This window comes from Lynx canadensis, chromosome D1, assembly GCF_007474595.2.
Source record: "Lynx canadensis isolate LIC74 chromosome D1, mLynCan4.pri.v2, whole genome shotgun sequence".
NCBI lineage: Eukaryota > Metazoa > Chordata > Mammalia > Carnivora > Felidae > Lynx > Lynx canadensis.
In genome coordinates this window covers 89,280,744-89,297,193 of record NC_044312.2, presented here as the reverse complement: position 1 = coordinate 89,297,193, position 16,450 = coordinate 89,280,744, and the positions used below count along the sequence as shown (strand labels likewise).

Here is a 16,450-nt window from a genome sequence, read left to right as displayed (position 1 = left end):
TCTTTGAATCCTTTTCAAAACACAAGACATGGACTAAAAGGAGTATGGGGACCATCAGTTGTACCCTGATCCTTTGTCACACCATACAGGCAACCCACTTTCTCTCCCACTCTGCCCTAACTAAGCCTTTTGTGCGAGGACACCCACCTTCACCCTCTTCTTTCTGGTTTTATTCTGAGGAGTCAAGGAAGGAAGTCAGGGGCAGGACCCAATTTCCACATGGAATGTTCTGGAAAGTCCACAAGGGGGCGCATTATCAACAGGCCAGAGAAGGCCAACAAGATGGTTAACAGGGAAAATAATTTCTGAAAGGACGTGAACCTAGATGGGAAGATTCCCATTGATCCCATCTTTGGCTCACCAAACGAACACATAGGACTTTTCTTGGTTAGCTTTTACACAAAGCTCTACATTTTGCCGAAGGAGAAAGTGATCTACAACAGAGGGTCAGGGAGTCTGTGCCCGTTGAGAGATGTCCCAGCCTGGTGCCGCCCTAAGACAGAGCCCAGCGTTTCCAGTGGCTCTGTAGCCCAGGCCAGACCTTGTGGTTCTGAAGGTGCTGTGTCCCAGCACCCAGTGAAACTGGCTTCAGAGGGTGAAAGAGAAGGGAGGCCAATTGTGGCCAATCCTACCTGCCCTGCAAACCTCCCCGGGACTGAGAGGAGAGGTGCTCTCCTTATTGAGATTCGTTTGGGATGACTTCATACCTATCAGGATCCCTCTATTTGCTGTATGCAGAAAGGCCTAAGAACTTTCTTCCACTACATTTGCTTGCTTTTCCTTGTAATTTTTTATCTTTATTTGTATCCTTCTGATAGCTTTTCCTGATACTTCTTTCTTCATTTCTTAATGAGATTTAAAGAATCTTTGGAGGAGGAGAAAATAAAGAGCACAGGCTCTTTTTGAACTCTACTAACCTCGCCTGAAGTGTGTGATTGCCCGTAAGTCTTTAGTGATGAAAACCTGCCTCTCCACTTCTCCATGGAAGGGTTCCCAAGGCGTGGGCCTGGGCTCTCTGGAGCCAGGCCCCTAGAATTCCAACCCCATCTCCTCTCTCTCCTCATCCAGAAGCCACTCAGAAGCCCCGCCCCGTGAGGGTCTTTGTGTAGTGAGATGTTGGCAATAATCAACCTGCGTGTTCCCCAGGCAACAGGAGGGGGAACTTCTTTTCTTTCCAATAGCTGTTTGGGAATCTCAGAGTGGGAGGGTTTTTAGGACCCCAATTCTTGGAAGGGTGAGAAGGGCTCAGAAATTCTCAGAATACCCTGACTGCCCCCACACCATGGTTTGCATTCTCTCTAGGTCCCTCCTCTGTATTCACACAAGGAAAAGGTTGAAGGTGGCAAGAAGGAGGGAGAAAACCTGTGTATACCTGTATCCACGCATTTTTACGCACATCGTCTCATTTAATCGCTCATCAGTCTTTCTGGTAGTAATTATAATTCCCATTTTACAGGTAAGGAAACTGAGGCACAGAGCCATTCAAAAACTTACGCAAGGTCCTATAGGGAGTAAGTGGCAGGGTTAAATTTGTACTCAGAATTTTATTTTAGAGACCACCATTTGCTAGCTAAACTTTAGCTGTCTTTCCTGAGGTTCTTGCCATTCTTCTGTAAGGAGTGAGGAAAGAGGAAGTGGTTTGGGCTGGATTTCTGGAAAACAGTAGTCATCACATGATGAGGCAAGCAGTCTGGAAGCCTGAGGGGGTGGATTGAGGAGGCGAGTTATGGGGAGCCCTGATGGGCATACTACCGGTGTTGAAGACCAGATGTCAACACAGGCAAGGAACGGGGCTGGAGGCCAGGGTGCTGGTTATGGAGAAAAAAGCAGCCAGACTTCCTACTCCCCTGACCCCTTGCCCAGGCAGCACGGCAAAAATCATATCTACAGGTGGCCTGCTTCTTCTTCCAATAAACATGGCAGCATCTCTAAGGTTGTTTACAGTTTCCTGAATGAATTATATCACCAATATGGCCTGAGTAGTGAATGTATCCGCACTTATTCCCCAGCCCTTCCTGTGGTTTCTGGAAGCCTCGGTCAGTCCCACCAGGCACAGAGAACGAGGGCATGCTGACCTGGTTTACAGTATGTGGAGACAACCTCTTAACACTGACGCTCGATTTACCAAACTTCTGATTACAGGCACCGAAGCATGTTAGGTCAGAGGTTCTGGACAGAGCTGAGCTCCATTCCAGGCTTTACGACTTTCTACTTGTATATCTTAGGGACAGTAATGAACTTCTCTGTATCCCCAGGTGCCTCATCTATTAAAAATAGGATAATTCTCCTTTGTGGGTTATAGGAAAGACCCAAAGGTGTCTGTAGGTATTTGTAAGTGTTCAGTAGAGGGTAACTTTTGAGGCCATTAATGATCTGGGCCTTCTGCAGTGCACTGGAGATACAGAACCCAAATCCTGCCCTTAGGCTCACTGTCTTGTGGAAAAGACAGGCCCATGGGCCAATTAATTAAGTGGCAGAGGAAGACCTGCTTCGATGACATGTGGACAAGGTAAACAGGTGGCAGGGGGAGGGGGAGTGGACTCAGCCTGGGTAGGGGTGTGGTGAGGCAACTTTCTGGAAATCTAGATCAAAGTCGTGGGTGGAGCCACAACTTTGGTCAATCCACAGCCACAGCTCGAATGGCCAAGATTTCCTCCAGGGGTGCCAGCTAATCTGCTTCCTGGATCCCTTGCTCTTTAGTCTTGCCCTGAAATCAAAATTTTGATTTTCTGTTAAAAGCAAAGAGCCTTGGATTCCGATATATTCTGGTTCCAGGCACCTTAATAGCTTAAAAGCTGATTAGCATTCTGGAAACTGGAGGGGATGGTGAAGAGAGAAGTAACTACTGCATGCATGAGGGATATGAATTTATATTCACCTAAGAATTAATATTTTCGAGGACCTGATATCTAACAGACGTTGCCATGTAATATTATTACCTCATTTAATCCTTATTGTGGCCCTATGAAGGTTTTGTTGTCCTTCTTTTACAGATAAGCAAATCAAAACTCGAATTATTTAATGTGTAGTTATTTTTGAGAGAGAGAAAGAGAGAGCGAGCACAAGCAGAGGAGGGGCAGAGAGAGAGGGAGAGAGAGAATCCCAAGCAGGTTCCACACTGTCATCGCGGAGCCTGACCCGGGGCTTGAACTCACGAACCACTAGATCACGGTGCGAGCCGACATCAAGAGGCAGAGGCTTAACTGACTGAGCCACCCAGGTGCCCCTAGGCCTCAAATTATTTAAGAGGCGTGAACAGGGTTGCACAGTTAAGTGGTAGAGTCAGTCTTAAAATCCAGGTTCTTCTGATTCCAAAGCTCACGCTCTTTCTACTGTAGCAGGCAAGCTCTGGAACACGTATCTGGAACACGTATCCCCAAGATCCTGCTCCTTCTTCTTCCAATAACCATGGCATTTATGAAGTTGTTTATGGCTTTCTAAATCAATGCTGTTGCCAACATCGCCAAAATGGTGTGTGTACTTAAGCATAAACAACATAAGAGGTGCCCTCAAGCACAAGAACCTTTCAACCTATCAGTCATAGATTGATTACACGAATGACCCCGATCATTGGCCTGCTGGTAACCACGCTTTTTGCAGTGTGACTTTGCAACGCCTCCCCGTAAGGGGGAAGATCTAGTTCCCATCCTTTAAGTGTGGGCGGCTCTTGTGATCTGTTTGGGCAATAGTATATGGCGGAATGATGGCCAGTTCTGGGCCTAGGCCTCAAGAAGACTTGTGGGCAGCTACCATCACTTGGATCCCTGCTGAGCCTGGATGAGGCAACTGGGGCCATGTGAGGAAGAGACTCGCCCCGTCTTCCCAGCCATCCCAGATGAAGCCATCAAAGATGCCAGCTGACCTGTTTGTTAACGCCAGACACGTGTGTGAGTACAATCGTGCTCACCTGAGCTCTTCCCGGGTCAGCAAGAAGCACCCAGTCAAGGAACAGACTCATGAGAAACGACGAATGTTTGCGATTTTAAGTTCCTGCATTTTGGAGTGGTTTTTAACGCCCCAGTCGCTAACCGCTATAACCAAAAATGTGATTTTCTTCTTAATTACATACAGGTCCATGAAGCCTCTGTTGTTTCATTCACTGTCAGTACTTCGCTTTGAACGGACTGTTCCCTTCCATTGGGATCTCCCTTTTTCATCATTTTGGGAAAAAATTCCCTTTGCTTTGCTTTCTGAATCTCATGCCTTCCTCTTTCTTGGTAAGTCCCTTGTTTTGATGGAGTCCATCCTGTGGGAGTCGCCTGAAAATGGGTGAACTGGTTTGGAGACAATGCATATTTGAAACGCCTTCATTCTACCCTTTCACTTAATTTGTGGTTTATCTAAATTACAGTTCTAGCCGGGGAATATTTCTCTCAGAATTTTGAGGGCACTGTTTCCAGCCTTCCATGGGGCTGTTGAGAAGCCTGATTCTATTCTTCTTAATCCTCTGAATTCTCAATTTTCCCTCTCTAGAAGCTTGTAGAATAATCTCTTTGCCCCAACTGTGATGAATTTTTAAGATGATGTGCTTTAGTGTGGGTCTGTTTTCATCCATTGTGCCGAGCGCTTGGTCCTTTGAATCTAGATATTCATGTGTTTTTAACTCTGGGAAACATTGATTTATTCTTGAATGAATTTCTCCTCTTCGGGGCGCCTGGGTGGCTCAGTCGGTGCATCCGACTCTTGGTTTTGGCTCAGAGTTTGTGGGTTCAAGCCCCGCATCAGGCTCTGTGCTGCCGGTGCAGAGCCTGCTTGGGATTCTTTTGCTCCCTCTCTCTCTGCCCCTCCCTCGCTTGTGCTCGCTCTCTCTCAAAATAAATAAATAAAACTTTAAAAAAACCCAATTCTTCCTCTTCATTTTCTGTTTTCTCTTTCTGCCACTCCTATTATTTGCATATTAGATTTCCTAGAATGGTTCTCTATTTTTATCTTTTCTCCTATTTCCTTTGCTTTGCCTTTCTCTGTTTTCTGGGATATTTTTTTCAACGTTATTTTCCAAACCTTCTCTTGAGGTTAGTTCTTAATTTGTACTTTTGAGTTCAAATTTAAAAAGCTCCTTTTTTGTAGGTGTTCCCTCAATGTTTCTTTTTACCCTAGCATTGTGTTCTCGAGACACTCTCTACTCTTACCTTAAGGAGGTTATTAATGACGTTCCTTAAAGTTTTCTTCTCTGTGAATTCTCTCTACTTCTGATGTGCAAGAAGCCATAGGAAGCTAAAAGCCCTATGTGCCTGGCGTGGCTTCAGATGTGCTCTTCAGTGTAGCTTGCTTTGCTGAGCCATTTCCTTGTGGGAACGCTCATGTTGGCATCTGTAGAGTTTTCTCTCAGGCTTATCGGATTCCCCAGGAAGACTGAACTTCTGTCTGATGGATACATGATTGGCTGCTGGCATTCTGGAAGCCAAGCTGGGAGAGAAGGCTGGGGGGGGGGGGTCTCAACATTCTATGTGTTTTCGCATCTCAGTGTGGTATTCTAATGTCAACTGGATGTGCCTTGTTTCCCCTCAGAGACTCTACTTTGCTCTCTTCAGAGAATAGCCTTCCGGCCATCGGTTGGGATTGGGAAAAAATCGTCACTCAGGCCCTTCGAGTGAAGAGGGAGATCTGGGGTCCTAACTGCGTTCTCGAATAGACTTTAAACCCATCCTCCTAATTTTAGCCCCATCTTCTCTAGCACATTCCAGAGGTAGCTAATGCTGCCAATTTCTGAGACTTTGTCCAGGGAGAGGAGCTCTGCTTCACAAATCTCATCTCTTAACTTCCCCACTGCTGGCTTAGGATTCGCCTTCTCCAAATTTGCACAGTTACTGATGACCTATCACTTTCCAGCTTCAAACTGTTTTTCCCTATGGTCTCTTCTTCCATTCTCTTTGATCCCACTGGCTTACTTTGGGATATCTCTTCATTGTCTTTTCAGAGGCCTGCATGAGAGAATGGAGGGGAGTGTGTTCACTAGTCTATCTGGAAATCCAGGAGTAGATCTCAGCTTTTTAAAGAACACTTCACGATATCTTTCGTGTGAGCTATGCGAACCACACACTTACTATAGAAAATTAAACTTTCTCCAAAAGAAGCCCCTCACGTGCTAGAAGTCCACGTGACCGATTTTTTTTTTAAATTTTTTTTTTTCAACATTTATTTATTTTTGGGACAGAGAGAGACAGAGCATGAACGGGGGAGGGGCAGAGAGAGAGGGAGACACAGAATCAGAAACAGGCTCCAGGCTCTGAGCCATCAGCCCAGAGCCCGACGCGGGGCTCGAACTCACGGACCGCGAGATCGTGACCTGGCTGAAGTCGGACGCTTAACCGACTGCGCCACCCAGGCGCCCCCCACGTGACCGATTTTTATTTTTAGAAATCATCAGATGAGTGTACAGCTTCAGGCACTTCACAACTTTCAACCTCGTGGTTCTCAATTACCCAGACAGCCAGATAATCATACCTTTGCCCCTCCCAGATGTCCATTCCCTTTAAATCAGAGACTCCTGAGTCCATTTTCTTTAGCCTTTTAATAGTAGCCTTTTAGTATTTTCCAATAAGTGCTTTCAACTGGACAATATACATATCATGCTTTCCTCGTTACCACTTGTCCATCAATAAATATACAAAAATCAGAGGAAGGATGTGCTATGAAAAATCAAAGTAACAATGGTCACTGTACATGCATGAACAACGAGCTAGCCTTTAAAAATGCAACACAAATGATTTATAAAAGGGCATACCCATTACATGAAGTCGCATGGATCACGTCATTCTTATTCTTAAGTATACTCGACATTTCTAGAAAAGCCAGAGACTCCTTTCTCCCACTCCTCTGCGGTACCAGCATTGACTAAACATTGGCTATGGAATCAATTTGTGGCATCATGGTCTCAATGTAAAACTTTGAGAGAGTCTGCTGGAGGAATCCATTCTGCCAGGCTAGGATGTGCAAAATGTGGATGTGAAGGTGTCTTTTGCCCCATTTTATTTTTCACCCAGTGTTAAGAGCAGCTCCCAGGAGACACAATAGATTTACAATTATAGGCAAAATTGCATCTTAAGCTCTCAGCTTAATGGGAGAGATTATCTCTTATTCCACGAACTTCAGGCAATATCGCAGGGGTACTGCAGCCAAGGGACGCAAGCTCTAGACCTATCTATCCAGTTCCTATCTTGAAAACACAGAAGTATATCCAGTAAGAAATACAACAATAATAAAAGGAAAAGTCATATTTGATTCTAAAATGAAATAGAAAACAATGACTTATCTTAGCCTATTTGTTGGCAATGTCTGGAAAAGGAAAATCATCCCTAGCTGTGAGCCTTTTCACACTATCCATGGCCCCAAAGAGAATCTGGGGACAGGCGAGAGCCTGCTATAGCTCTCCTGAACCGGATCCCGGAGTGGCTAAAGAGCTGGCGTGAACCTGTCAGAAGCCTCTGCTCTTGGAAAGCAGGGAGCACTTGGACACTAGTGGCTGTGACAACAGAGTGGCTGTATGTCTATTTCCTTCCTTCCAACTTGAAAATAAAAAGAAAATAGAAGGGACTTTTCAAAGATCATGATTGGGAAGAGGTTATGGGGGTGGATAAGGGAGAACAGAAATTGGAAATGTGCACAAAGTGGGCATCTCTTTTAAAATTAGATACTTCATAGTCACGCCATGTAGAAGTCCAGCCCTGACTTATGTGGGAGCTATTTTCTTCTCCTTCCTCTCCCTCTTCCTCCTCCTTCCTCCTCCTCTTCTCTTCTTCTTCTTCTTCTTTTTCTTCTTCTTCTTCTTTTCTCTCTCTCTCTCTCCCTTTCTGTCTTAGAAACATTGCCAGTTAAACATCAGTTTAGGCAACAGATGACTTTCTACGGAAGCATAAGGTAAGAGGTCCCATTTTATAGGAGTTCTTTATAGATTCAATTGCTTCTATTACAAGTCACCTTTGGAAGTTCCAGGACCAATGGGACCTTCTGAACTTATGAATAAAGACCACCAAGCGAGGGATAAAGCCATTTTTCTCTTATTTGGTCAGACACCTGCCTATCTAGTGCTAAGATTCCAATGGTAGGAAGACCTGTAACCTTCTGAGCAACTTCCCAGGCACTTGACTTACCCTGAGTAGCAACTGCATCAGGGAAGACAACTGGCTTGTTAGAGTATCAACAAATACAGCCATAAAAATACTCAAACAGGATCTACACAGCTCTCTCCCCTCTCCCCCAACCTGTGCCAATCAGTTGGCTACTCTCTGTTGGACTCTCTTTAATATTCATTGACTTCTCTTTTAACTACAAGAGATCAAAAGGTACTTCCATACTGGTTTTGGACATCACTTGGGTGTCTATGAAATGGGGTGCCACGAATGGTAGGTCATGCACCATAAGGTCACTTTTCACAGCCTTTTCAGGGCAGAAAAACAATGGCCATTAACACATAAAGGCAGCTGAAGCTTCTCCTTTCCTAATTCTAATGCTAGGACAGGAGAAAGTCTTTGAAGCCTCAGAAATAGCGCTCTGTTCCTTGATGTTCGTTGAGATTGGGTTGAGTGAACCTGAATGGGGGCTTAGTGGCTCTGAGATGAAGACTTTCAAGGAGGACCTTCTCGCATCTTCCTGATGAGTTTTTGGGAACCAGATCTTGCTGGTTAAAAAAACCGAAGGATCACAGCACAAAGGGTTATGGTGGAGGAAGTACAGATGTTTATTATGAACAGCTTAAACCCTTTATGCCTCTGACAAAGTAACCAAAAAAAAAAAAAAAAAAAAAAGAATCATACTGATCAAAGGACCTCCAGGGTTTAATATTTCAAAAACACAGATAAATAGCTTCCTACAGATAAATAGCTTCACCTTTTGGGTATTTCCCCAGAAGCATCTGAAAAATTTCCAGGTCTGTAGAAGGGGATGTGTAACCAGTACATTCTGACCCCCTACCCCGCTGGAAAGAAATTCCCAGGGAACGGGCTGCAGGAGAGGGGATAAGGGCCCATCCAAATTTCCTCCCAGGGACAAATCCCTCTTAGTCCTGTGGGATGTCCCTGGCAGGTGGCTGTTGCCTAGGTGGGGGAGTGGAGGGAAGGCTGGGGATCAGAAAGATGTATTGGTGGCTTTTGTTAGAAGCCATGCATAGCATATCCTAGGGGATGGAGGCTTCTAGGTGGGAACTGGAACAGTTAAATTTTTGTGGCTTATTAACTTGGCCCTCATTTCAGAAAGCAATGCTGTTTGTATAAATTGGACCTGACTTAAAAAAAAAAAAACACAAAAACAAAAATGAGTAGAAAATTTTATACTAAAAAAAATATCCCCCAATGAAACAATCAGTAGCACATTGCATCTGTGAAGTGTCCCAGCTCCTCGAATTGGATGTGTCTCCAACGGCCATTTCTTTCCCAGGTCACCACGGTGTAGGCGCTACACCCCAATCTTCATGTCCACATTCTGCAGGTTCCGCGTCTCATCGGCTGTCATATACTGATCGCAGGTCACTGAGGACTCCTTGTTCACCAAGTGCACCATCTCCTGAGACTTGCTGGCCTCTCCGTTGAGTCCACTTGCCTTTCTCTCCTCCACCGCTCCATTACCGTTGTTGATTACCAGCTTTTTCTTCTGCCCACACCTAGTAATTTAAAAAATCGCATGAGAAGGTGCTATGACACACACCACCATCGTTGTTGTCACCACTATCACCATCACGACAATTTTCGACGGGCACAGTAGGTTTTGTCTTACTGACTCTTCACCGTCCCCGTGCTTCTCAAAGCGAGTCCCCAAACCAGCAGCAAAAGCGTCCCCTGGGAGCTTGTTAGAAATGCAAATGCTCATCCCGACCCCTGATGCACTGAATCAGAGAACTCCAGGAGTGGGTTTAAGGTCTGTGGTTTAATAAGCCCGCCAGGGGGTCTGATGCACCCCTGAGTTTGAGAATCCGTGGTCACAGCATTGTTCCCCTTTTGCATTGTTCCCCTATTGCAAGTGAAGAGCTCCTTAGGCTCAGAAAACGCACTAACTTGCCCCAGTTAGTCCACCATAGAAGAATCGCGATTCTGGCCCTTCTGTGTCTGACTCCTGAGTTCTAATTCTCCTTCCCCCTCCTACGCGACGGCAACATTTGCCTTTTTCTAGGCACTTTAGCAACTTCTGCAGACTTCGATGCACCACAAACATGATGACTACACATCATTCTGATTTGGGTATTCAACCAAGTCCATTACTTCCTCTCCCCGGCGACACTGCTTACCAGGGTTCTTACTGCACGGACTGAGAAAAATGCAACATTTTTCTACAAGGGGAAGGCCGCGTTGATTTTCACTGGGTAACTTCCCATAACCCTGGACACAGGTTTAACTATATAAGGCAAGCTGTTCGCCGTTGCTGCCAGGGTTCTCAGTAACATTACTTAAGATTCAAATGCAAGGAGGTCTTCTATGGAAGAGCATGACCTTGATCGTGTCCCCGGGTCGTGGCGTTGTAGCATTGCCTCCCCCGCCCAGCCTGATGCAATACTTCCTCTTTCCTGTAACAGGATCCCTGCCGCACATCTAGAAGTCAGATTGCTTGACAGAAGCCAAGTTGCAGAGCCTCACAACTACAAGTGGGGCCGGCAAGAGGCGAAATGGGCTAGCATTTATCGGACACCTCCTGAATGCCAGGCGGTTTACATGTAATTTCATGAAATCCTCACCACAATCCCGCAATGCAGCTGTTATTCTAGTCACACAGCAGTGGAAACTGAGGTCCAGGGACGTTTAATAACTAGCCTGAGGTCACATAGCTAGTCAGACAGAGTCAATATTCAAATCTACGCCTTTATGACCAGAAGCCTGGGCTCTGCCCAGCTCTATTCATGCTGCCAACCATCTGGAGATTTGGAAACAGTATGAAGTCGGAATTGTTCACTTTGCCGCTGGATGTTTGGAGTTGTAGAGACAAAGCGTCTATTATTCATGACCATGGGCCATTCCCTCTAGAACTGCCAAGGCCATAAACTTTAATCTCTTATTTGGGGAAATAGAAATTATACCTCCTCAACAGGAGGTAGATCCTGTCTCCTCTGGCACGATGCGTGCTTGATGAGGGGCGGAGGGAGGGTTGCTTGGACTTTGGAGCAAATCTGTGGGGCTGCGCCTTGTGCGGTCCACATAGACAAGGGTAGGGACTTGGTTTTGAGACCTTATTGCTGTGTGACCTGGGACAGCTCATTTAACCTCTCTGAGCCTCAGTTTTCTTAACAGTAACATCGGGCTATTAAGAGTACCAATCTCACAGGATTGTGGAAAGCCCTTGAAACAAAGCCCAGCACTGACACATGAGTCCATTATTGCTATTATTTGTTGCTCTCACTAAATGGGGTGACAAAGCCAAGGCCTCGGATGAGCACTTAGGACAGAATCTGGAACACAGGAAATTTTCGAGAAGCACTGGCTGTCGCTGTTCATATAACCAGAGCCACATGAATTTGGGTCTTGCTTGTTTCTTCTGGCTGCCTCCACCTGGTCACTATATTTACTGTGAAGACGGCCCAGAAGGCTGAAGGTGGAACTCTGCTTGCATTATTTTAAATTCTCAAATGGTACCTCAGGTGTTCTTTGGAGGGAAGGTGTCTCATTAAACCAAATCCCATTTGCTGACCTAATGGGTGATTTCGAAGTTGAATGAAACATTGTAGGAAAGTGATTAATAATTGTAAAAAATGGTGCACAGGCAGGAGTTTGGGATTCATATTATGTAGTCTAAACAAAGCTGATTTTATTTATTTATTTTTTATGTTTATTTGTGTGTGTGTGTGTGTGTGTGTGTGTGTATGAGAGAGAGAGAGAGAGAGAGCGCGAGAACGAACTGGGGAGGGGCAGAGCAGGGGCGGGGCAGGGGACGTAGACTCCAAAGCAGGCTTTCTACTGGCAGCACAGAGCCTGACGTGGGACTCAAACTCATAAACTGTGACATCATGACTTGAGCTGAAGTCGGATGCTCAACCGACTGAGCCACCCAGGCGCCACTAAACAAAGCTGATTTTAAAAGTGGGTAACACTGGACCTGTAGGGCGCAGAAATATTGTGCTTGGGTCTGGCCTGCCCCCCATTTCCCTTTGGATTTATGTGTCTCTGTTATCTGGGTTCTTCCAGGAGGACAGAATGCTTCTCATAAATAACTAGTCCAATACCCGGGGCTCTAGGCATCAATAAGTTCTTTTTTTAAAACTTACTACATCACCAGTTTATCACAAGAGGATAGAGCTCAGAAGCGGCCAATGAGAGAGGTGCACAGGGCGAGGTATGGGGAAAGGGCGGGAGAGTCTATGCCTCTCTGAGAGCACCACGCTCTCAAAATCTTCACGGTTCACCAACTCAGAAGCATTAATAAGTACTTTAAAAAGACAAGCTCTAATTTTTTCATTCTTCTTCGTTATTTCAGAAAGAACACTAGAGCTGAGGAGACTTCAGAGGTCACCCGGCCCAACCTCTTCATTATGTAAAACCAGAGACGGAGTCCAAGAAGTCAAGGGTACCGTCCGAGGCTACACGACTAGTTACGGCAGGAAACAGAGTATCTGCAACTTAGATTTTCTGACTCCAAAGGTCAGAGATCTCTACAGAATCGCATCCCTCTTCATCATCTTTCTCCTTAAATCTCAGGCGTCGATCCGCTGAGCAAACAGTGACCACGAGAAACGGAAGGAGCCATACTGGGGCCTTACCAGGAGAGGGTGGGGTAGGAAACCAGGTAGCACACATTTAGGGCATGGAGGAATGTATCCTGAAAGATTACAGGGGAGTAGCTTCACCCCTGCTCTTAGGTCTCTTCCACCTGAGAAACCTTAAAGATATTTAGAGATTTGTTTTGCATTGTGTTAGAGTTGTGCCATTCGGTATGGTGGCCACTAGCCACACGCGGCTATTGAAATGCAAAACCAATTAAGAGTAAACAAAGTTAAAAATTCATCTCTTCAGTCAAACTAGCCACACGTCAAGGGCGTAGGAGCCACAAGTGGTTGGTGGTTGTGAGTTAGGGCAGATGTAGAACATTTCCATCACTACTGAAGTTCTAGTGCACAGCTTTGTTACAGAGGACAGGATGAGATTGGATGGACACACACTGCAATGAGCTTGCCCGTAGCTTGAGAGAAGGAAAGCGTTTCTAAACCATGGAGCTTTCTAGAGGGGACCTACTAAGCAGAGGGCAGATGGCTGTTTACACAAAAGATGATTATTCCCCTGACGCAGACAGCCGGTGAAGGCCTTTTCTGCACAGTCAGTAGACAAACATCCTTGAATCATTTCTGTTTTGTGAGACCTTGTCTCATAAGGTCCTCTCACTTTTTTTTTTTTTTCTCCTCTTCATACACGTCAAATCAATTCTTCAGGGGAAAGACACCTAACTTCTGTTGGGCCCCATCTGCTATCTACCAACCCAACTGACTCCTAACACAACCGTTTGCTCTTAAGGAAATGGAATGAAGTAGGATTTCCATTGGAAAGCTGAAATTCAAGGAGTCTGGTTACATGAGCAACAGCAAGGAAAGAGGACGTGGAGGTGGGAAAAGCTTGAAATAATAGGACCCCTAAATTGGCATCTTTAGCAGGCGTGACTCACAGATCGCTTCGTCGTGGAGGCCCGCGGTCAACCCTGGCAGGCCAAGGTCACGAACTGCTTTTCCGCTTCCGTCTTTTAACCAAGATTCATACACCAGTGCCTGGCACACAGTATGTTCTCAATCAGCTGACTCAGATCCAATAAGTCAACACTGCCGCTAAACCTTAAGGTTCTCTGGGACGAGACGGCACCCTTTCCACTTTTAGTCTTCTCTTCTTCCTCGCCAGCACGGAGTCAGAGGAGCTACTCGAAAGATGTCTGCTAAATACATGGAAGCCTGTCACAGGTCTTTACTTTCCACCGAACTTTCTTTGATGAAAATAGGATTCTGGATCTCTCTCAAATGTAACGTTCAAAGCAGAAAGGCCCCAGCCTTTTAAGAGGATTAGGAATGGGCTTGCGGCTTTAGAAACGCAGTGCACATTAAGGGGCCCGTGCAGCCGTTAACCACCCTCTTAGCTGCGTGGCAAATCTGGTTTAGATTATCTAATCAGGACATAGTAATTTACGGCGTCCAAGCAGCTACTTTCCCGGTGAGATACTCGCTGTGCCGGATCCCGCGTGTCCCTGTTTGCCTGTTGCTAGGGTGACTACTGGTCTTGGGACAAGGGGGAGGGCAGCCGTGAGGCCCCTTTTTGCAGCTGACATGATGGGGAGTGACGTATGAGCTAACCAGCCCCTCTGTACGGGCTCCAGCTGCTCTCAGAGACAGCTGAGATGTTTCTCTGAAGAATTTCCCACATGGACGGCATCTGGGGCCAGCGTTTCTATGGCGACATGCGCAAAGCTGAATATGTGTATATGTGAGCAGAAGGGGTACAGTCTAGGCCCTGGAACAAAAGGACGCATTTTCAACAATGGGAAATTCATCTTTAATTGAGCAAAAGTAATCTAAGAGAAAACAAGAAGGCTGAGGGAGAGTATAAAGACTCTTTGTAAGGGCTCCCTCAAGTCACATTATTCAAATTCAGCAAACAAAATCTCTTTCCATTTAGTCAGGAGAGGCTTCTAGGAGGTCTTTCGGATTTCTTTTCCTAGTGTTTGTTCCTTATACAATTGGCTATCATGAGTAATTTTTGTATTATTCTCTCAAAGGTACAGAGAGCAACAGTTATCGACTTCAATACAGTACTTTTATGAACTCGTACCAGGGTAAAGTGACATTATTTGATTTCCTCGGAGAGAGATACTGCATGGGCTGCACATGGCAATAGAATTGGCTGTTTGTTGTTTTACAAAAGCCAACAAGAAACATTCTAGCATTTTCTCCAGATCTTCTCCCTAAGCTAGGGGCATTTGCTGGCCTGTTAGATGATCTAGTGACACAATAAAGGTAGCCCGACTTGGAAATAAGATTCTTATACCGTGTAAGAAGCAATCTCAAGGGACATTTACAGAAGGTTTAATGTTCCTCTACATATGCTCAGGGGAAAATAAGGCATCTTTAGAGCATTTTGAGCAGGAAATTTAGACTTATGCTCATAGAATACTATGTACCCTGTCAAAATTCATGTCCTCTGTTGCCAGAATGACTATTTTCATTCATTTCACTTTGGGTGGTGTTACTTCTTGAGCCTGGTCACAGCTAAATCAGGTATATGTATTATTTAAATAACTTGCAGCGTGATAGGCCTTGGTTGAGGCAGGGAGAGAGAGGGACCTTTGAGGCTATACACACGGCCCACATGCTGTTTGACAGTCTTTATTCAGACTTTTTAAAGGAAAATTCTTCATCATTTCATAGACTGTTGGGGAGCTCTTCCTAAGCAATAACCCAAATCCTTTCAACTATAGTTCCCAGAAAAGAGAAAACGGTATCGTTACAAACAACAACAACAAACGAAGACAGCAAGAAACCCATAGAAATCCAATGCCTATTTTAGGTAAGGGTTCTAGAAGGTTCTGTGGGCGTTAGACAGACTAAAGAAGATGACCAATTCCTAGATCTTTATACAGCGATTTCTGCAATATGGATGCATTTACTAAATATTGTTTAATCAATCAATGAATGAGTACATACTCCTATGCCTTCCCAGTGAGATATTTTATAACTTTCATCAGATGGAATCTCCAAGGGTTCAACCCTGAAAAATGAAGAACCTCAAAAGATTCCACACTGTTTAAAAGTGATGTTCCAAATAATCACAGTGTCTGTTTTATCTAAAGAATGTGCAAAAGCAGGGCTTCTTGAACTGCACCCAAATCCCTGGAATCTTGTCAAGACACAGATTCTGACACAAGACATCTGGGTGGGGCCCCAGATTCTGCATTTCTAGCAAGATCCCAGAGTGTCGAGGCCACTGGTTCCAGGGGCTACACTCTGAATAGCAAGCACGCAAAGCCCACATTTAAGTGACGTCCTTTCAAAGCAAAGGCCCCAAGGTGCATCCCCTTACCTTCTTCGACTATTGACGGCAATGCAGACGGCAAGAATCAAAGCCAAGGCCAGGAGGGAGGCCAAGATGATGAGCCATTCTGGTGAGAGTGAACCAAAAGACACCTGTGAGCTTGGGAAATACACTTTATAAAAACAAAAATGCACTTTATAAATTGACCTGGTCCGAACAAGAACTACACTCAGCACCACAGGTTGAGTCTGGCCAAACGGCCTCGCCAACTGGCAGATAATACTAGAACAATTCTGCTATAGGCGTGTGCCCAACAGGCCTCTTGTTTTAAACTCTTATCACCGGTCAGAATTTTCAAGTTCCTCCAGAAGAGGCGTGTCTCCAGAAAATCAGAGAATCACCTGCAGAAACTTGTAAAAGCTTTTGGTGCGATGTTATTAAGCAGACTAAAGGACATTTATGTTTCCCTTAAAAGGAACATTCTTCTCCTATATAAGAACATCCACCTTACGTTTTATGAAGAAACACAAAAA

At 45.1% G+C, this 16,450-nt stretch overlaps 1 protein-coding gene across 14 annotated transcripts in view; it reads right to left on the bottom strand.

Moving 5' to 3' along the window:
• Positions 1 to 6,492: 6,492 nt before the first annotated feature.
• Positions 6,493 to 16,450, bottom strand: part of CD44 (CD44 molecule (Indian blood group)) — a 90,528-nt gene continuing 80,570 nt past the window's right edge. For all 14 annotated transcript variants that reach the window (XM_030332046.1, XM_030332049.1, XM_030332048.1 and 11 more), the window contains 2 exons: positions 15,966 to 16,044; positions 6,493 to 9,595 (listed from right to left, as the gene is read on the bottom strand). In XM_030332046.1, the coding sequence (XP_030187906.1) occupies positions 9,391 to 9,595; positions 15,966 to 16,044 (284 nt within the window). In that variant the 3' untranslated portion in view covers positions 6,493 to 9,390. The remainder of the gene's footprint in view (positions 9,596 to 15,965; positions 16,045 to 16,450) is intronic.